This window comes from Mytilus edulis, chromosome 2 (assembly GCF_963676685.1).
Source record: "Mytilus edulis chromosome 2, xbMytEdul2.2, whole genome shotgun sequence".
NCBI classification, from domain to species: domain Eukaryota; kingdom Metazoa; phylum Mollusca; class Bivalvia; order Mytilida; family Mytilidae; genus Mytilus; species Mytilus edulis.
Window position 1 is genome coordinate 75,751,702 of NC_092345.1, and position 22,575 is coordinate 75,774,276.

The window sequence follows — 22,575 nt, forward strand, 5'->3', positions numbered from 1 at the left end:
TTGATTCCGCCAAATAGTCAAAACTGTTTACTTTCAGTGTATAAAATAGTCAAAACTTTCAGTGTATAATTCATACAGTAAATAGTTTTTGAACTGTTAACCGGTTGGTATTTACGGAGAACTGTTTGCTTTTATGAATATTGTTTCTTGTTGACAAATCATATTGCTTAACAATAGTTTAAGAATACACAATATAACTTGGACATACTTGTTTACCTGACGTTAACGTAAGATTATAATTGAATTTATTCACATTAAGATGTAATATAAAACATTACAAAACATAGAATTTTTGAAATATTAAGGTTTTTCTGACTCCGGAATCTATTTCCGTAGCTGTATTTGGAAAAACATTTTAAAATATTTGTTCCTGACTGCTCTTAAACATCATACATTACTTGGCCTTTAGAATTTTTTTTTAGATTCGAGCGTCACTGATGAGTCTTTTGTAGACGAAATGCGCGTCTGGCACAAATACAAAAATTTCAATCCTGGTATCTATGATGAGTTTATTTACTACAATACTTCAATTGTAAAATTAAAATGAAAACTATGTTTCAAATATTTTTTATTCAAAACTTCGAATCACACTAAGATATTTTTCCATTTCACAAAATACTTAAAATGTATACAATATATCAAAACATACTCTGAAACAACGCAGCACATTTTAATCACATGAAAATTGAAAGTCAATTTGCATTCAAGATTAAATGAAAACACATACAATACGTTTTACTAAAAAAAAATGTACAATTTAAAGATGTAAAAGCTGAACCTAGCACCATGGTGGAGGAACACAAAGTAATTATACTTACATCCTGTATTAAATAAAAGGCTCAAATAATCATGATTGTTGATATATTATCTCCAAACCTTGTAACTTATAAACACCTGGAAAAAATATCGCTCCACCCTGATTTTTACACAAATCCAAAATATATAACATATTTGCTTCTCCCTTTGCGACCTTGAGTTTCAGTATTTTTTGTTAATGCTTTAATTCTCTCTTTTAAATAATTTTGAAAATAAGAACTTTCCTGTGCGTAGACATTGCGATTGAAGGTAAAAGAATAACACATATTAATTATCGACCAAATAAAGGTTCCAAAACATTTTATAATAATGTCGATGAAATAAAAGACAACATGTTAACTATCAACAAGTTATTCTGACCGAAGATTTTAAGTAAGTCCGCATCAAGCGTGAGATACTTGTATCTATCAACAAATAAGTAATCAGCGTGCGATAGAAACGTTCTTTGAACTTATTGAAACCTGTGATCTCATTGATTTCTACGAAAATTAACCTAGTATAAAAAAAAATATACAGTCAAGTGGAGAAAACAAATAGACCCCTGAAAAAGGCTAGCCTTGTTTTTTTTTCAATGGGATCTCAGAGTTTCTTTTAAGAAATGCATATTAAAGGGGAAAAAATCATATATAAATATGTATATATCTGATCATTCACCAATTGTTAACATTATAAAATAAGTGATTTCAATTTTGGAAAGGGTCAATTATTTTGAGTAGTAGTCTATTGTATGATTAAGTATATATTAAAATTGTTCATGAAATAATAACAAAACATAAAGGATGCACCTTTAGTATATAATAGACACTCCTAGATCAATGATTGCTTAATTTCACAATTATTAAAAATTTAAAACAACTGATCTTAGAAAATTTGTTGACAGAAATAAGAAGTAAAATATTTCATTTGCATCCTATGAAAAAGAATGAAAAATGGAAAAGGTAAATACCCTCATAATTGAGATGGAATTATAAAAAAAACACAAAGGGTTTTGAAAAACTTGTTGTTCAAAAGAAATCATAACAGCAAATTTTATGACATGTAAAAATGCAAGGTCAAAACGTCTTTAAATCATCAGTGTGTAGAAGAAATAGAAAAAATCCGCGAAATACTTTCTTTATTTAAGAAAACTAAGAAGTTTGTTCATAAAACATTTCAAAGACTACTTAATAATAAATGTCATCATATTAGCAGAATCCAAACTACCATAATGATTAATATTTAAGAAAGAAACAATCGAACAAATCAAACTTTATAACAAATTTATGTATTTGGTGCCTCCAAAATCTGGGATTCCGATGGAAAATGACTTATTTTGAATTAACAGTATGTAGCCATCCAAAGAATCAAAATTAATAAAAAGTCAAAGATCAGATGAATACACAAGAGTTTTTTACCACGACCTGTGCGAATATAACAAACTTCTTAAGACAAAATACTATTAGTTACATAGTGTGCTAGTGACCTAATACGGTATAAATGGGGTCAGTACATTCCATATGGGGTGAGAGCGAAGCTGGAATCCATATAAGGAATTTACTGACCTCATATATACCGTATTACGTCACTAGCACACTATATAACGAATTTATCTTACCGACTATCTTAATGTGTGAAATTTAGACTAGTGACCTATCAAAATGAGCAAGTCTTCAATACTGTTAGCATTAAGAAACTACTTCCATTGATCCTACATAAACAGATGAAAACAATAACAACTGGTTAGGTTTAAATGTGTTTTATGAATTCATTTTAATCTTAAACATGAATTTCTTCGTCTGTTGAAACCTTTAAGATTTTTTCTCAGTACCGTTTTGTTTTTATAAAGGGACGTAACACCACTACTAACCGTGTATGAAATAAGCCCCGCCTCCCTAATACCTAATATGAAATATACACGGTCTCCACGCGGACGCTTTTAACCAATCATATTCCTAGAAATGTATAGGAGGTAAGATAAATTATGTTACATGTCAAAAATTACAAAAATGCAATTGTTTAAATGAATACATATAAATTAATGTGTTGAAAATTGTAGCTGCTGAAATAAAAAACATATTTGTATACCAGTAAATGGAATGTAAAATCATGCAATCACTATCTATTAACTCACTGTAAGTTATCGTAGATCGGATACAGCTGTTGCAAATACAAAATGTACAATTTCAGAATCTGGATCTATCTGGGTAATATCTTCAAATGATACACCATTTACAACGTACAGCATTAATTACCATGATGGACATGATACCTGATTTGACATTATTTTCATTTTGGGATTTGATCAATAAAATTACCCACAGGACTCTATCAAAGATTCTCATAAAGTTAACCGCATAGAAATGATACATCAACAACATACAGTACAACACAGCAATATACAGAACACTAAAGTTATACTATCCTCATGACATATAACTGTTGTAGAGAACAGTCTAAAAATGCTTTCAATATTGCCATTTTTTTTAAATTTAATCACAAATTATCACATTAATCACCAGTTTATAAAAAAATAATAAAAGATATAGGTGAACTTCTTTTTTTTTATATAAGAGATTCTGTTTATCTTTATAAAATCTCATTTCTTGTTTTGTTCTAAAGCTTTGTAGAATTGTCTTTGTAAGGCAAGAAACTTGGGATCATTTCCAACTCCATATACAGAAAGATCATTCGTCAGATAGGCCATTCCAATGTTGTCCTTCACATCTGAAAATCCCATCTGTCCGCCATAACCTGGATGACCATAGCAAATATCTCCCTACAAACGATCGATTTATATATAAGGAAGAAGAGAAGAACAATTAATATGCACAGTTATTCCCCCCTTGGCATTAATGTCAAGGGAACCAGTGCACTCTTATTTCTGTACATATATCCCTCTTCAATTATGCTATTTAATTAAAACTTTTTTTTGCTTTTTTTGTTTTGCATTTACAAAGTTTTCTTATTTCTACAATTATAATTTGGCATTGACTCACGGTCTACTAATGATTCAACTGCAATAGAATGCACGTGTTTTATTATCCAGAGTGCCTGGTGGTAGGTATTTCAGAAATTTCCAAAAGTTCCAAAAAAACTAAGATTGACCGAGGTAATTTTAAATTAACAAATTGAAACTAGAGGCTCTAAAGAGCCTGTGTCGCTCACCTTGGTTTATGTGAATATTAAACAATGGACAAAGATGGATTCATGACAAAATTGTGTTTTGGTGATGGTGATGTGTTTGTAGATCTTACTTCACTAAACATTCTTGCTGCTTACAATTATCTCTATCTATAACAGTACTTTCTGTGGAAAATGTTATTGAAAATCTTAAATTGTTAAAAATTGACTATGAAGGGCAATAACTCCTTAGGGGGTCAATTGACTATTTTGGTCATACTGACTTATTTTTAGTTCTTACTTTGCTGTACATTATTGCTGTTTACAGTTTATCTCTATCTATAATAATATTCAAGATAATAACAAAAAAACAGCAAAATTTCCTCAAAATAACCAATTCAGGGGCAGCAACCTAACAACCGATTATCAAATTCATCTGAAAATTCATGGGCAGATAGATCGTGACCTGATCAACAATTTTACTTCCTGTCAGATTTGCTCTTAATGCTTTGGTTTTTGAGTTATAAGCCAAAAACTGCATTTTACCCCCATGTTCTATTTTTAGCCATGGTGGCCATCTTGGTTTGTTGGCCGAGTCACTGGACAGATTTTGTTAACTAGATACCCCAATGATGATTATGGCTAAGTTTGGTTAAATTTAGCCCTGTAGTTTCAGAGGAGAAGATTTTTCTAAAAGATTACTAAGATTTATGAAAAATGGTTAAAAATTGACTATAAAGGGCAATAACTCCTAAAGTGGTCAACTGACCATTTTGGTCATGTTGACTTATTTGTAGATCTTACTTTGCTGAACATTATTGCTGTTTACAGTTTATCTCTATCTATAATAATATTCAAGATAATAACCAAAAACAGCAAAATTTTCTAAAAATTACCATTTCAGGGGCAGCAACCCAACAACGGGTTGTCCGATTCATCTGAAAATTTCAGGGCAGATAGATCTTGACCTGATGAACAATTTTACCCCTGTCAGATTTGCTCTAAATGCTTTGGTTTTTGAGTTATAAGCCAAAAACTGCATTTTACCCCTATGTTCTATTTTTAGCCATGGCGGCCATCTTGGTTGGTTGGCCGGGTCACCGGACACATTTTTTAAACTAGATACCCCAATGATGATTGTGGCCAAGTTTGGTTAAATTTGGCCCTGTAGTTTCAGAGGAGAAGATTTTTCTAAAAGATTACTAAGATTTATGAAAAATGGTTAAAAATTGACTATAAAGGGCAATAACTCCTAAAGTGGTCAACTGACCATTTTGGTCATGTTGACTTATTTGTAAATCTTACTTTGCTGAACATTATTGCTGTTTACAGTTTATCTCTATCTATAATAATATTCAAGATAATAACTAAAAACAGTAAAATTTCCTTAAAATTACCAATTCAGGGGCAGCAACCCAACAACGGGTTGTCCGATTCATCTGAAAATTTCAGGGCAGATAGATCTTGACCTGATGAACAATTTTACCCCATGTCAGATTTGCTCTAAATGCTTTGGTTTTTGAGTTATAAGCCAAAAACTGCATTTTACCCCTATGTTCTATTTTTAGCCATGGCGGCCATCTTGGTTGGTTGGCCGGGTCACCGGACACATTTTTTAAACTAGATACCCCAATGATGATTGTGGCCAAGTTTGGTTTAATTTGGCCCAGTAGTTTCAGAGGAGAAGATTTTTCTAAAAGATAACTAAGATTTACGAAAAATGGTTAAAAATGGACTATAAAGGGCAATAACTCCTAAAGGGGTCAACTGACCATTTGGGTCATGTTGACTTATTTGTAAATCTTACTTTGCTGAACATTATTGCTGTTTACAGTTTATCTCTATCTATAATAATATTCAAGATAATAACTAAAAACAGTAAAATTTCCTTAAAATTACCAATTCAGGGGCAGCAACCCAACAACGGGTTGTCCGATTCATCTGAAAATTTCAGGGCAGATAGATCTTGACCTGATGAACAATTTTACTCATGTCAGATTTGCTCTAAATGCTTTGGTTTTTGAGTTATAAGCCAAAAACTGCATTTTACCCCTATGTTCTATTTTTAGCCATGGCGGCCATCTTGGTTGGTTGACCGGGTCACCAGACACATTTTTTAAACTAGATACCCCAATGATGATTGTGGCCAAGTTTGGTTAAATTTGGCCCAGTAGTTTCAGAGGAGAAGATTTTTGTAAAAGTTAACGACGCCGGACGACGACGGACGACGGACGACAGACGACGGACGACGGACGCCGGACGCCAAGTGCTGAGAAAAGCTCACTTGGCCCTTTGGGCCAGGTGAGCTAAAAAAGATATAAAGAAAAATTAACAACTAAAGAAGTAAACCCTTTCTGTGAGTACAATTGGTGAACGCTGAAAAGAAATAACTGTGATGGAATATTTAACTTTCTTTATTTAAAGTCATGAAACGAGTGACTGGTGAAAAGTAATGTTCATCCAATTCTTGAACCAATGCATGTATATATCATAAACTTAGTCCTCTGTGCACGATTTTATCATTTTTAAAGCAAATATATCGTATAATCGTCAATTTTTTTTCTATCTGTTTGTTATGATTTAACAAATATGGCTACTCATTAAATGCCGTGTTTTGAAGCCGAAGTTTACCGATTGTCACCTTATAGTAAATAATCAATAAAAAGCATGGGTATTTAGCACGTGTTTAACATATATAATCAGGTAATTGTTTATTTTAATGACACATTCATGCGTATTGCTATCACCGGATTTTTACGAGGAGGCTCACGCTTAGGTCACTATGCATACGGAAAATATGTCGGCGAATTGCTTCCTAGCAGCAAGATATTAAAAATAGGTAAACTTCTTCTAAATGTGGACAAATTAAGGAATTTTCTTCAGAAAAAAGTATATGTACATAAGTTGTATAATGAAAACTATCCATTTAGTTTTAAAAAACATATGCATATTTTTTTTTTTTTGTAATTTGAAGTTTCATATGACTTTAAAGTTAAAATATATTTCATACCTAGAAATATTTATTTATCGTTTCTGAATTAAAGCCTATAACGTTTAAGACTACACTAGCAAACGCATAAGATGGTATGTAGTACTGGTGAAACTGGAATTGTCCTGGTCAATGTCAAGGGCCAATGATTTATTAGCCTATAACCTAATTCAACTATATAAGCTTGAATTGTAGATTTACAGAAATTGATATAGAACACGGAAAAAACCGACGATCAGATAAAAAAAGGTAACATAAGAGCTATGGCATTGAATGAAAACCTACAATTTTTTAAACAAGTTGGCAATAACGATAATGACTAGTTAAAACCGTTATTACGATTATCATAATGTTTACATTTATAACTAGAGGCTCTAAAGAGCCTGTGTCGCTCACCTTGGTCTATGTGAATATTAAAGGAAGCAGATGGATTCATGACAAAATTGTGTTTTGGTGATGGTGATGTGTTTGTACATCTTACTTTACTGAACATTCTTGCTGCTTAAAATTATCTCTATCCATAATGAACTTGGCCCATTAGTTTCAGTGGAAAATGTTAGTAAAAATTTACAAATTTTATGAAAATTGTTAAAAATTGACTATAAAGAACAATAACTCCTAAGGGGGTCAATTGACCATTTCGGTCATGTTGACTTATTTGTAAATCTTACTTTGCTGAACATTATTGTTGTTTACAGTTTATCTCTATCAATAATAATATTCAAGATAATGACCAAAAACAGCAAAATTTCCTTAAAACTAACAATTCAGGGTCAGCAACCCAACAACGGGTTGTCCGATTCATCTAAAAATTTCAGAGCAGATAAATGTTGACCTGATGAACAATTTTACCCCATGTCAGATTTGCTCTAAATGCTTTGGGTTTTGAGTTATAAGCCAAAAACTGCATTTTACCCCATGTTCTATTTTTAGCCATGGCGGCCATCTTGGTTGGATGGCCGGGTCACCGGACACATTTTTCAAACTACTAACCCAAAAGATGATTGTGACCAAGTTTGGATTAATTTAGCCCAGTAGTTTCAGAGGAGAAGATTTTTGTAAAAGATTACTAAGATTTACGAAAAATGGTTAAAAATTGACTATAAAGGGCAATAACTCCTAAAGAGGTCAACTGACCATTTCAGTCATGTTGACTTATTTATAAATCTTACTTTGGTGAACATTATTGCTGTTTATAGTTTATCTCTATCTATAATAATATTCAAGATAATAACCAAAAGGAGCAAAATTTCCTTAAAATTACTAATTCAGGGCCAGCAACCCAACAACGGGTTGTCCGATTCATCTAAAATTTCAGGGCAGATAGATCTTGAACTGATAAACAAATTTACCCCTGTCAGATTTGCTCTAAATGCTTTGGGTTTTGAGTTATAAGCCAAAAACTGCATTTTACCCTATGTTCTATTTTTAGCCATGGCGGCCATATTGGTTTGATGGCCGGGTCACCGGACACATTTTTCAAACTAATAGTCTAACCCAAAAGATGATTGTGGCCAAGTTTGGATTAATTTAGCCCAGTAGTTTCAGAGGAGAAGATTTTTGTAAAATATTACAAAGATTTATGAAAAATGGTTAAAAATTGACTATAAAGGGCAATAACTCCTAAAGGGGTCAACTGACCATTTCAGTCATGAGACTTATTTGTAAATCTTACTTTGCTGAACATTATTGCTGTTAACTGTTTATCTCTATCTATAATAATATTCAAGATAATAACCAAAAACAGCAAAATTTCCTTAAAATTACTAGTTCAGGGGCAGCAACCCAACAACGGGTTATCCGATTCATCTGAAAATTTCAGGGCAGATAGATCTTCACCTGTTTAACAATTCTACACCATGTCAGATTTGCTCTAAATGCTTTGGTTTTTGAGTTATAAGCCAAAAACTGCATTTTACCCCTATGTTCTATTTTTAGCCATGGCGGCCATCTTGGATGGTTGGCCGGGTCACCGGACACATTTTTTAAACTAGATACCCCAATGATGATTTTGGCCAAGTTTGGTTGAATTTGGCCCAGTGGTTTCAGAGGAGAAGATTTTTGTAAAAGTTAACGACAACGACGGACGACGGACGACGACGGACGCCAAGTGATGAGAAAAGCTCACTTGGCCTTTTAGGCCAGGTGAGCTAAAAAAGTGAGATTTTACATCCGTAAATATTACTAGTTTGAGAAAGCGATCCATACAATATTAGGTCGGCATAAAATTGAGAATGGAAATGGGGAATGCGTCAAAGAGACAACAACATGACCATAGAGCAGACAACAGCCGAAGTCCACCAATGGGTCTTCAATGCAGCGAGAAACACCCGCACCCGGAGGTTGAAAATAAAAATTTGCCCTTGACTAATAATTCTATTCTAGTAAGAAGGTGTTCACCAAAATCAAATTTAAATAGGAGATATTGCATCTCAGATACATGTATATATATATTGAAAATTTACTGTTAATTACTGAATAATAAACAACAACTATTTTTTAAACAAAAACAATGAAATTATTTTCGACCAGTCACAGAACAGGTCGAAGATTACAACTTTGCTATTAACACAGTTATCATTGAAGGAAACTTTATCGAAATCTTAAATATACCGATTCCGTCTTAAAAGACAAAAAGGTACAATACGTTTATTCGTTTTATTTTATGTCTATAAAAGAAGCTTTGCTTTATCAACCAGATGAACTGTGAGGTAGTTATAACTGCGCTATAAATGTTCAGTTTATTTGCGACGTTCGACGAAAATTTCATATATTCGTGTTTTTAAAAAGGAGACAATAATTTAAAAAGATCACTTGATTTTGTCATGGCCAACTAAATGCAATTATGATAAAAAAAAAAAAAAAAAACAGAAAAAACAGAAAAACACCAATCCACTCAATATTCCTCGGCATGGCAATGATGCTATCTGAGCTATGTTTCAAACGTCTCTGATTACTTACCTGAGTATTGTGATATTCCGCTAAACCTCGTCCTAGTACCTCATATTCACCTAGGTCTAAAGTATGACCAGAGATAATCGGAGAAAATAGTGTACGTATAGTTTCCAATGACATTAAAGTTTTCCCCTTGTCTTTCCCACCATTTGCCAGGATTCCATATAACTTAGCCAACGATCTTGCATTGCCATGACCGTTAAAAGACGAAAGTGGTATGCACCTTCGAGCAGGATCATTTGTAATCTAAAATTGTAACAAGATATTAATATCTCCACTGTTGTACTTACTTTTTAAAGATCAATGACCCCTTCAACTTACATCACTTTACTAGTCAAAGGAAATATGTCCGTTGGTCATATACGAAAAATGATAACACATTCAATCATTTAAATTTGTCAAATTTATATAGTTCATATTTGTTTTACTATAAAAGACGGTGTTTTATGAGTTACAGTAATAAATATACAGTCAGAAATTAAGAATGACCATTTAAAAAAATGACAATCTGTTTGATACAATTGTGTGAAAGAAGGATTTCGTGGGTACAGTCAAACCACGAATTTATTTGCTAACCCATTACAAATTCTACATAAGTTTGTATGCAGACTTAAACAAAACATTCAAATCAAATATCCACGAAAATGCTAATTTTCCTTTTCAACCCACGAAAATTGGGTACCATGAAAATAAGTGAATTTCAATATTTGACTCTCCGTGGAGCGAATAGCATTAGATGTAAAAGAATTTATAATTTCATTTTTTAAAAACTCGGTTTAGAAATAACTTCATAGCAGTGTCCACTGCCATACTGTGTGTTGCTTTGTGGGCGGATACGAGCACCAAATGTTATGCAAGTACTTGAGAGATTTTTTTTATTTGAACCATTGTTCTTCAGTCATGGTTACCTTGATATTAAAGTTGTCTGTTGATTACCTACTCCATATATTATTGTAACTGTCGGTTAAAATAGCTATTATACTTACTGGGTCTGTCATAACTCGTGTCCCTTTAGTTGCAATGCTATCTGGATACCTCAAGAATATCCATAGTCTTTTCCACAGTGACGGTGTAAATATTAACTTTGCAACGTATTTGGTAACAGTAACTAATTCAAATCTCGCAGTGCGGTAAACTTCGCATTTTGGTAGACCAATATATAATTCTAAATCTATCAAAACACAAAATGATCATTAATGAAAAAACAATTCTGTTTTGTACGTAGAATTAGTGCTAAGGAAACGTAATTACTATCGTACTTCACAATTGTAACAGTAATTTAAAAAGACCAGCTTCAGCCTATAAAGCAGACAAAATATATACATCGGGTTTACATGCTTACGCTAACGTATCCAGTCTCACTCAATTTGGAGTTCATGTTCATCCCTCAATTTGCAACTCCCTAGTCGATTGACGAGATTAGACATCGCTAAACTTCTGTTGCCTTTATTTCTAGTTTATTTCTAGTTTATTTGATTTAGTTTTAGGCAAAAAATATAAGTAAATGTTCACATCAATAACGGTCAATATTTTTTATTCACAATTCATTTCACTAGTCCAGCATTCTAGTGAAGGGTCTCTTTATTTTATTACAGGAAATCAACGGTTACTATTTGGTTATCATTATTACATTACATTACATCTAAACTAGGTCATAATGCTCCATTTTAAATCATGAATAAACTAGTGTATATGAAAATTCTAATCTATCAATATGAATTATCTAGCTTGTTTGGTAAAAATAGTTTCCGTAAATAGTTCTTACTTTCTGTTATCAGTTTACTGGTATTGTATTGAAATATCTACCTGGTTTTGAAATTACCAGTTCTAATAGCGATTTAAAATATGAGCATGAGCTATTCATAGTAGTGTTTGAATAAGAATTTTCATTTTTAAACAAAATAATGTTGATAAAATACCGAGTAGTCAAAATTACAGCCTCGTTTTATATGCATTCTATACAATTATAGATCTATCTTATAAAAGGGAAATTGATAGTATCTTTGGAGGTATACATGTTGTCAATATCATTTTTTTCAGCAATCAAATTCAATACAAGGAAAAGTTAAAGTATACCAAATATTTTTAAAAATCCAATATACCACACAATTATACACGCTTTACTTGAAATCATCACTAACAAACTATAAGTTTTGGTATGAATACTTTAAAAAAATATATAGTTTTTTGGTACAATGATTAGAGTATTTCGCATAAAAACATTTTGCAATATGATGTTTCGACTCTATATATGTATCCCTTTCGGTATGATTGCTATCTCATTGGCTAAAACCAACGCACTTTTATTACTATTATTAGGTAAAACCGACATTTAAATTATTTTTTCTACAGAGTTGAGATACTTGTTCTTCAAAAACTCACTGTTCAATCAAATGCAAACGTTAAAAAATATTTACTAAATGGTTTTGCTATTTCTTCTATAAGCAGTTTGTCAACTCTTCTCTTCTGTGGATCAGCCAGTTGTAACAGTTGGTCAATATAAAATCCGAAAGTAATACCATGATAAGCAAATCCTGTGCCTGTTGATATATACATCCAGTTGTTACTTGGGTTGTTACAAATTTTTCAATTCTCAATCATATCAATATTGTAATTCATATTATATTTGACCATTTTCAATAACAAGAAAATATATTTCCTTGAAGGTAAGTGGAGAATAGTCATAATATATGCATCTCTCTCTTCACTGTTAAATGAAGGAAAGTCCTAACAAAAATTTGTAAGGGTTCTGCGGAACCACGTGTCTCGCCTACTTTTGCTGTTGTTCATTGTGGCGTTTTGCATTTGCGCCGATTTTTTCTTTCATTTGCGCCGATTTTTTTTTCATTTGCGACCATTTTTTTTACAGGTAAATTACAGGTGAATAGATATTAGAAGAAGTGGTATGAGTGCCAATGAATGAACTCTCAATCCAAGTCATGTTCTTTTTCATTTATCATTATAGACCTCCTCAGTTAGCCACTTGTACAAATTTAATGAATTATCAATCATAACTTGTATATAACTGTTGTCCCCTGCTCACCACGGGTAGTGGAAGAAGTCCTACAAGATACATCTCCAGACTTTACATTGACTGTACCCGCTGTCTTTCGGACATCTACCACATGGTTATGCTCGTTCTGTGTTTTGACAATAGAATCCGTGGTGACTCTGGCTGTACACGATTTTATGGTACATAAGTAAAATGTGTTTCAGGACACTTATCATCCGATATGTATGGCCCTCGATGAATCCGACTAGAATTGACTCCTCGACTCGTTTCAGTGTGCAATATGTCTATCATGTTACTATGAAGTTTTAGAACAATATGAATCAAAATTAACATAAATGAACAGCATTTATAACCAGACTTTACCAATAGTATAGTACATTACATAGTACATGTACAAGTATTAACTTACCTGTAAATCTAATTAGGAGCAAATATAAAATCGGCGCAAATGAAAAAATGAAATCGGCGCAAATGAAAGAATGAATATTTTCAAAATCGGCGCAAATGTCATACGCCCGTTCATTGCATGCTCAACAAAATAAAATTCAATAAAAATATTCCTCTCCATACTATCTTTTGATTGTAAGAAGCTTCTGTCCAAGTTTGGTAATAATCCATTTAAAAGAAAAATACGGAAAAACAGGAATTTTATTTTAACAAAATTTACTTCTGGATACTATCTTATGATTATAAACAAGCTTCTGTCCAAGTTTGGTAGAAATCAAGGATAGCTAAGAAAGTTATTAAAATTTCAAAAACTTACCACAGAGTGAATATTTGTGACACCGACGACGGAATGTAGGATCATAATGTCTCGCTTTTTCGACTAATGTCGAAAGCTCGACAAAAATGAATAATGAGATTGAAGCAAATCTGCCGGTTAAACTGAATTCAAAGAACAATTACAATATAAAAATACAAACTTGCATCTAGATATTACATGTTGTCATAGAAGATATGTTTTTTTTAAATTTTTGTTCACTCTTACCTGGCGGCCATTTTGGACGTTCATTCCCTAGTGTTTTTCTTAACTTTTCTGGATCCGATACCACATCGTTTAAAGTTAATTTTTCATCCATGTAAGAAAGTCCAGCCTATAAACATTCAAATACAATATTTTCTAAAAACATCCAAACTTAAAAGTATAAATGACAAAAATATGTCTATACAACGTATAAGCTATTGTAGAAACAATCAATTAACTATCGGAGATTCAACATCCTTGATCTAATGCCCTGTCACTGTTGTCTCATGACTTTTAAATTAATTTAGATTGGTTCAATCGCCTCCGTTGCACCAACACCCAAAGAAAACACTGGCCATTGCTGACAAGAAACACTTGGTCTGGTAAATCTTACCACCTTGGGTAGAAATGTATTCTCCTTATTCACGTCTCGCTTGCATGTTGCTAATGTGGTTCCTATAGGAATGCAGACTATCTGATAAGTACTTCATCTATTTTATATACTAGTATCAAATATGTCGTAAGTAAAAGTACTAAAACAACTAAACCTTTTATTAAAAAAAGGGGTGTTTGTCTTTTCCTACAAACACGTCTTCACATCTACGATAACATTTTTTTCTATGTAACAAAGATAGGCGAAATATTTCAATAACTTTTTTTTAAGTTTTTAGTGAGGAATAATGTTTAAACAGATAATATTTCCAATGTTTAAATACTAGTGTAGAATGATAATTGAGTGTTTGTATCCTTACAGATCTTCGGCGTATTTTAGGCTCACAAACAGATCTTCATGCGGGTTCTCGTAGACTCCACGTCTGGTTCATACAACCCTTAGATACATTGGATACATTGCCACGTCCTTGAACATTACTACATCGAGAGTAGCAGTTCAGGTGAGGTTCCCGAAAACAATATCTGGACAATATAAGGTCTGTCCAATCACCTTCTTGTTTCCATATTTGTATATTATCAGGCAAATTTCAAACAGGTCTTCTCAAGAAGAATTAAATACATGTCGCTTTATCCTTAACATTACGTCCGAGTAATTCAGTTTCGCATAAAGCTCTGAAGTTCGGATTTGGTTGCTGACAGAGAAGATATTAACAGAAGAAGGATGAAAAAAATAGCATTTGGTAGACATAAAACAACATTTGTATAGAATATTTTAGTTCTCAGAATATCCAGTATGTGATGATCAGTCATTCCACTTGTTTGACCTTCCAAAGGAATTTAAACAGACCTGTGATTTTCAAGATGTTGTTTTGATGACAAAATATTTGTCATGGGGTCTGTAGTGGTCTAAGAAAATTTTAGTATGAATATAGTTTTTTGTTCTTAGTGTATCAATGATCTCTTAGATTTTACCAATCTTCTTTTTTTTCTCATTTTGTTCATTGATAGAATATATTTAAATTTCAAAGTAATGTTTCAATGTAATTGATTTAGGCTCGTGTCTAAAAGATTTTGCTTAAAATTGCAATATTATATTCTTAATAAGGTGGCTATTCGAGTGAATTGTGAACTTGTACCGGAGTAATCAGACCAAGGTGAGTGACAAAGGCTCTTTAGTTGTTTTTGCAAAAAAAAAACAATATCATTAGTAATGGAAAGTTTTATGCATTAGAGATGATTGTTGCAGAATTTTTTTTTTTTTTTTTTTCATAAGAAAGAATTTTAGTCATGATTAATTTAAAAGATCCCTCATTGCCTGAATCAATGTCATCTGGACCACTCTGGCAATAGAAAGATTTAGAATTGAGCTTTTATATGTGTTTGTCATTTTTCTTTCATAGATTGTAGTGTTTAATAATTCTGACGTCTTGGAATGCTTTAGTGTAATTATTTTAGTGTTTGCTGTGAAGCCTTCTTACGATCAATGACGGATCTATAACTGTTAAAATTGAAATGCTATTAGCAGACGACATGTTTATCTAGATACCATGACTTACAAAACAGTGAAATGTAGAGGAAACAACCTAACCTGATGACTTAACAACATCTCTACTGTAACATTGTCTTTCCCATTAGACTCAAACCCAGGCCAGTAATGTGATACTAGTTCTTTGTAATCTAAATGTCCTCTGAAAACGAAAAATTCTGCATAAATGAGATCATTAATGTAACACTTTCAGAAAAAATGACTACTTGTTAATATTTTTCTACCTACAGTAAAACGAAAATGAATACACAACAAAATTTTAAAGGTTTTTTTTACAATGAAAGAATTTGGGGGTGCAATTTTTAGTACACTTTGATAATTGCCTCTTCAGCTATCTATTCTTGTGGTCAGTATAAGACCTTTTCAACATCTCTCGACACCGACTAATGACACCTACAGTTTACAGGTAAAATGGATGGGTCGTCTCAAAGACAATAAAGGGCTGCGCTTTAGCGCATGATACGCCCGTTGCTCTTTTAACTTGTCTTTTATGCTTTAAATGAATTTATATGATCAACTAGAAATATATATACAAATCAAAAGGGATGTTACATTAATATATTCACCAAAGTTTCATAAAATCCCCCTTTTTTAAGTATAAAAATTCATTACTTAAGAAAACGTAAAATCTAAAATTTATAAAAATGGAAAGGGAGCTTATGTCAATAGATATAAACAATTTATCAAAGTTGCATAAAATTTTGTGAAAGTGTTAGTTATTGTCCCAAAATTGTAAAGTCCCCCCTTTTTTAAGCATAAAAATTCATAACACGGAAATGTAAAATCTGAAATTTATAAAAATTGAAAGGGAGCTTACATCAATAGATATAAACAATTCACCAAAGTTTCATGGACATTGGTGAAAGCCTTTTTGAGTTATTGTCCGAAGTGTTGAAAATCCCCCTTTTTTATGAATAAAGCCCCATAAATCCAAAACTTAAAATCTGAAATTTATAAAAATTGAAAGGGAGCTTACATCAATAGATATAAACAATTCACCAAAGTTTCATGGACATTGGTGAAAGCCTTTTTGAGTTATTGTCCGAAGTGTTGAAAATCCCCCCTTTTTTATGAATAAAGCCCCATAAATCCAAAACTTAAAATCTGAAATTAAAAAAAAACGAAAGGGAGCTTACGTCAATAGATATAAACAATTCACTTAAGTTTCATGGAAATTGGTGAAAGTGTTTTTGAGTTATTGTCCGAAGTGTGGACGACGGACAGACGGACGGACGGACGGACAACGGTATACCATAATACGTCCCGTCTAAAAGACGACGGGTGTATAAAAACCATCCTGATTATCATTACGTTACATATTGGATTGGCGGTTTTATACTATTTTGACTATATAGTTTAAGAATATATATCAAGCAAATAAATAAATAAATATATGTATGGTGGCCGGATGCGGCCATTTATTTCGCCTTTTCGCGTTTTCGTGACTTCTCCTTTCATTTTGCAAACGCGAAATTGGGAATTCGAGAAATCGAGAAAGCAAAATCGAGAAATTGCGAAATCGGGAAATCGGGAAATCGAGAAATAGGAAAATCGAGAAATTGGGAAATAGATAAGATCGGAAAATGGAGAAATCGAGAAATCAAGAAAGCAAAAACGCCAAAACACGAAAGAGAAAACACGAAAACGCGAAATGAATTCTCAATTTTGCGTTTTTGCTTTCTCTATTTCTCGATTTCCCAATTTCTTGATTTCTCGATTTCCCGATTTCTCGATTTCGCTTTCTCGATTTCTGGATTTCCCCGAAAACACGAAAAGGGGAAACGTCCGCATCTGTCCACCATACATATGTCTCTGTCATATAATATTCTTATTTCGTATGTATTTGCACGACATTTCATGTTGAATGGATTAAACAAATATTCCAATCATTCAGAATCCTAACCCATTTTCTCTTCACTTTTGTGATTATGTGAGTCTTTCGCCAAATATTTGCCGCATGCCAATAACGATTTAATTTGTTGGTGTAAAAGCTTTTATGATTTTTTTCAAAAATGAATAAGAATACTGGACCGTCCGTCCGTGTCACACTTGTGAACACGACCAACTTTGTGTTTTTCCACAGATCTTCATCTTAGTTGATGTTGTACATATTCAATTTTTACATAATTACATATTGATTTTTTAGGTCGAAGGAAAATATCACGTTTTTTCTTTATCAACGACGGTCTTCTCCGCTTCAAGATATCTTGTTCGAGGTAAAGTTTTTCCTTGATGAATTTTGAAAAAAAATATAATTGACCCCTCGTTTCAATGTTACAACGTTAAGCAGTGATTGGTGAATACAGAATTCAGGTGGAACACCAAATTGGTGAATTGAAATGATACAAAGTATTGAGTACATTATGGAGGCATCCAAGGCCAAAACTAACAGACATGTACCGGCCTTGTCAACCGACATAATCACTGTTTAATTAAATATCAACTACAATAAAACATGATTTGTTCTTTTCGTTTTCCAAATTCAACCAGGACAGCTAGAAGCTAAACGTCTAAAAGATGAAATGTGACTTAAATCTATCATTTTCTTTATAATAAATTAAAAAAAACCATGCCATTTGGACTCTGTAGGAAAGTTTTATCATTGTCAATGATTGAAAGCAATAAAATCAATAATGATCTCATTTTTTTTAAATTTTTGAGACGACCCTTCACATTTTACCTGTCGTAGTCGTTCTCAACTGTAGGTGTCGAGAGATGTTGAAAAGGTCTATAACTGTCTGCCTTCCTTTTCAGTGGAACACGTCTATGTTATTTTCCTATGAATTTGAAACACTGTGAGAACTGAACTTTGATGCTTGGTGCTTTTGAAAACTTACTTGTCTACAAGTTTGGCTGCAAGTATGGCTGCTACTCCTTTTGTGGTGGAAAACAGCGTGGCTAGTGTATCGTTTTTCCATCTCTGGTGAGAATCTCTGTCGGCATAGCCTCCCCACAAATCTATCACTAACTCCCCTTTATAATACACAGCGAAGTTGCCTCCTTTCTCTTTATGATTTTCAACTTGATTCCTGCAGTATGAACATGTTAAAATTAAATAATTAAAATAAAAAAAAGTCAATTCTGTTTCTTACAGAAAAATTTTCCTTTAAAACGTCGGTGATGCTTTTGTTCGATTTAAGTTAATTAGATTTCACTCTTTGTATTTGTTAGGTGTATTTCTATTTGTATCCATCTGATGAGTTCAGCCTTTTTCAACTGATTTTTATAGTTCGTTCTTATGTTGTACTGTTACACCACTGTCCCAGGTTAGGGGGAGGTTGGGATCCCGCTAACATGTTTCACCCCGCCTCATTCTGTATGTATGTGTCTTCCCCAAGTCAGGAGCCTGTAATTCAGTGGTTGCCGTTTGTTGCTGTGTTACAAATTTGTTTTTCGTTAATTTTTGTACATTTATCAGGCCGTAAGTTTTCTCGTTTGAATTGTTTTACACATATGAATTCGGGGCCTTTTATAACTTAATATGCGATATGAGGATTTTTTTTCCATTGTTTAAGGTCGTACGGTGACCTGTAGCTGCTAATTTCTGAGTCTTTTTGATCTCTCATTTAAAAGAGATGTCTCATAAGTAATCATAATATATTTTCTTTTTTATATAATTAGCTGTAACGTCTGTGTGCAGTGATTTTACAAGACAACACGTTTACATCGAACCAAGTGAATAGAACTGTAGAATTCGATCAGAATTCATAACTGTTTAGTAACTTTTCAACTATGAAATTCAAAAGGTCAAATATCTACATTTTCCTGACCTTATGATTGAAGATTTATTGCCTCAGTTTTTGAGAGTTTTTGTTTGTTGTCGTGATTGTTTCTTCTCAAACAATTTATGAGAACTGTACAAGGGTAAAAGATTGTCGTCTTAAATCATATATATCAATAGAAAGGAAATTGTATGATATCAACAATTTGACAGGGACCATAAAAACTAGTTTATCACATAAGAAAATGTTAAGTCCCAAATGATATATTTTATCACTAGATTTCCTGTTACAATGATTATGCAGTAAAACGGAATGAAATCGCTACTATATGCCATTGTTCTATGGACTGGTTTCGAGAAATTCATTATGAAATAAATATTTTTCACCGTCTTCTGCATTCATTCTATACATTCATAGATCTATATTTTAAATTGATAGTATCTCTTAAAGTGCTGACGATATCAGATGCAGTTCAGTGACAACCACTTTACATTGTATTGTGTAAGAACCCTAGATAAGGCAATGAGGAAAGACATTACGTAGTACGTGCTCGACTTAAGAAAGCTAAAATTTATAAAGCCTAGTTGGTGGAGTGGTCTAGGGCGATGGAAACAGCACAGGCGGTGTAACCACCATGTCACAATAGCAGGGGTCAAAATCCATTTAGAAATTTAGTTCTTTTTAATGTTTTGGAATTTAGTATGACGTCTATCTTCACTGAACTATTACACACTTTTATTTAGGGCCCAGCTGAGCCCACCTCCGAGTGCAAAATGTTCTCGCTGCGTTTAATACCCATTGGCGGCCTTCGTTCGTTATCTGCTTTTTGGTCGAATTGTTGTCTCTTTGACATATTCACAATTTTGATTCTCAATTTTCTTAACGATAATTTGCAGATATAACATTGTCATGATTGTCATGATTGTAGGTATAAATTTGAGATGAAGTTCAAGTATATATAAATTATGGTGGTAGCTTTATATAAACAAGGGTGTTCTGATGGGATAAGACTGTTGAAAGTTTTCTTATGTTTAAACGTAACTATATATACTCATGTCGGATTCCTGCATCTTTCTGTCTGACTTATATACGAACAATTTTAATTGCTAACTTTCAGTAAACTGAGCAGCGGAAGTAATATATAGCCGAATGCATCCCTCTCTTAATGTATGGGTCATTAAATTATTAACTGGAAAATGATGGTAGGTCAGATGAACTTTGTCATGAATTCATAGCTTCGATAATATGAGTAATAAGTCAATTTTATTTGGAACTTATTGGACCTCACATGACAGCTCATGGGACGCATTGAATGCAGTTCCAGGAGTACACAGGGTACAGTGAATTAACCTCAGGAACTGCCATAAAGATGTCTAAACGCCATGCCTATACAAATTAAGGTACCTGTCCTTCAATATGCTACATTTGAGATCACTACTAACAACAATAAATCCATCAACTAGTAAACAGGAGAAGATAACTAAAACAGGGACCCTAGCTCTTAGTCCGAGATTACTCTGACGTCCAACGGCTGTTTTGCCAGACAAGCTGGGGCCGTGGGACGTCAGAGCTCGTCCCATATCAAAAAGTGGATATTTGCCCACCCAAAATAGATGCGCTGCTTCGTCGCTTCTGGTGCCGATTTAGGGCCTTGGAATTATATAAATCGGGCATCGATCTGTTCATTTTTCATTTATCTCTTCATTTATGTAAGTTTTACCTACCTGCCAACCTTTATTTTTCCATATTTTAACAGTTTTCACAGAGACCCATCGATTTCTGCATTTTGACTTTCATTTTCAAAGATTATCACGTGACCACGAGAAAACAGTGCAAATGACCATACTGTAACACCTCGTTCATTTACGATGCAAGTTATCTAAATGTCCGAGAGCTTCCGATTGTTATCATGGTCGGAACTAAATGCTTAATACCGATCTCCTGTAAAGGAGGTGAAAAATCGTGGTTGGCTTCTAAATGTTAAACATCGATCTCCTATAAAGGAGGTGAAAAAATATAAATATTTGAGTCTCGAGGCCACGAACTCTCTCGTAACTTGACGTCCATTTGAAAGTGAAAGTCAAAATGCAGAAATCGATGGGTCTCTGTGAAAACTGTTAAAATATGGAAAAATAAAGGTTGGCAGGTAGGTAAAACTTACATTGTAAATGAAGAGATAAATGAAAAATGAACAGATCGATGCCCGATTTATATAATTCCAAGGCACTAAATCGGCACCAGAAGCGACGAAGCAGCGCATCTATTTTGGGTGGGCAAATATCCACTTTTTGATATGGGACGAGCTCTGACGTCCCACGGCCCCAGCTTGTCTGGCAAAACAGCCGTTGGACGTCAGAGTAATCTCGGACTACCTAGCTCTGGGACGAAACTGAATCAACAAAGCGAGTTGGGAACTACTAGAAAACAGGACGGCAAGGAGTAAAGAACTATTCTCCAAAATTGTACAAAATGTTCTTAAATTTCTTGTTTGCCACAATATGGCAGTCTCAAAGATATATTTTTCAATCAAAGTGGGGATGTAGAACCTCTACGCCCCCTTTTTAATCCATTGCTGCTTCACACTTAGTTTCTAATAGCTATCAGTATTTTACACTTAAAAATGAGTTTACTACTATTCTTGATCGCAAAACAAATAAAAGTGAAATTAATGAATGGAATGGAAGTGATGTATAAATTTCCAGTGATCATGTGAGCATGTATGTAACTGAAGCCGGCTTACCTAAATAATTCTGCAACAGATCTAAACTCTGGAAGAAAGAATCCCTCTACGACTGGTGGAAGATCATCTTCAAAAATGTTCTTAAAATAATATAAAATAAATGCCAAAATAACAATAAACACTGTATTTTTTCCTGTGGACATATTTACTTTGACAACTGAAAAAGTGTCAGTATGTAGAACGGAATTATATGTAGCCACCAAAGACGGAATAGATATTATACTGATTCCGTGCAGATAAATAAAATCATACCGGGTTCCTAAGATAAATCATCGAATGTAGCATTTGAACACTGCATATGGTCCTGTTCTTCGTATATTATTATTCTGTATCTGATA

General features: G+C 33.1%; 1 protein-coding gene across 1 annotated transcript; it reads right to left on the bottom strand.

Moving 5' to 3' along the window:
* Positions 1-553: 553 nt before the first annotated feature.
* Positions 554-22,429, bottom strand: LOC139512987 (beta-lactamase domain-containing protein 2-like). Its single transcript, XM_071301026.1, has 8 exons — positions 22,238-22,429; positions 18,613-18,804; positions 15,818-15,917; positions 13,861-13,966; positions 12,277-12,399; positions 10,846-11,030; positions 9,866-10,105; positions 554-3,571 (listed from the first exon to the last, which is right to left on the bottom strand). Exons 1-8 carry the CDS (start codon positions 22,378-22,380, stop codon positions 3,392-3,394), a joined length of 1,269 nt encoding a protein of 422 aa, XP_071157127.1. The 5' UTR covers positions 22,381-22,429; the 3' UTR covers positions 554-3,391.
* Between the last annotated feature and the right edge of the window lie 146 nt (positions 22,430-22,575).

Excerpts from the sequence above, each read along its gene's own strand:
- LOC139512987 (XM_071301026.1), bottom strand. The coding sequence starts at position 22,380 with ATGTCCACAGGAAAAAATACAGTGTTTATTGTTATTTTGGCATTTATT. Across the intron at positions 15,918-18,612 it reads GCAGCCAAACTTGTAGACAA|AGGACATTTAGATTACAAAG; the intron begins GTAAGTTTTCAA and ends TTTCGTTTTCAG. Across the intron at positions 10,106-10,845 it reads CACGAGTTATGACAGACCCA|ATTACAAATGATCCTGCTCG; the intron begins GTAAGTATAATA and ends TTACAATTTTAG.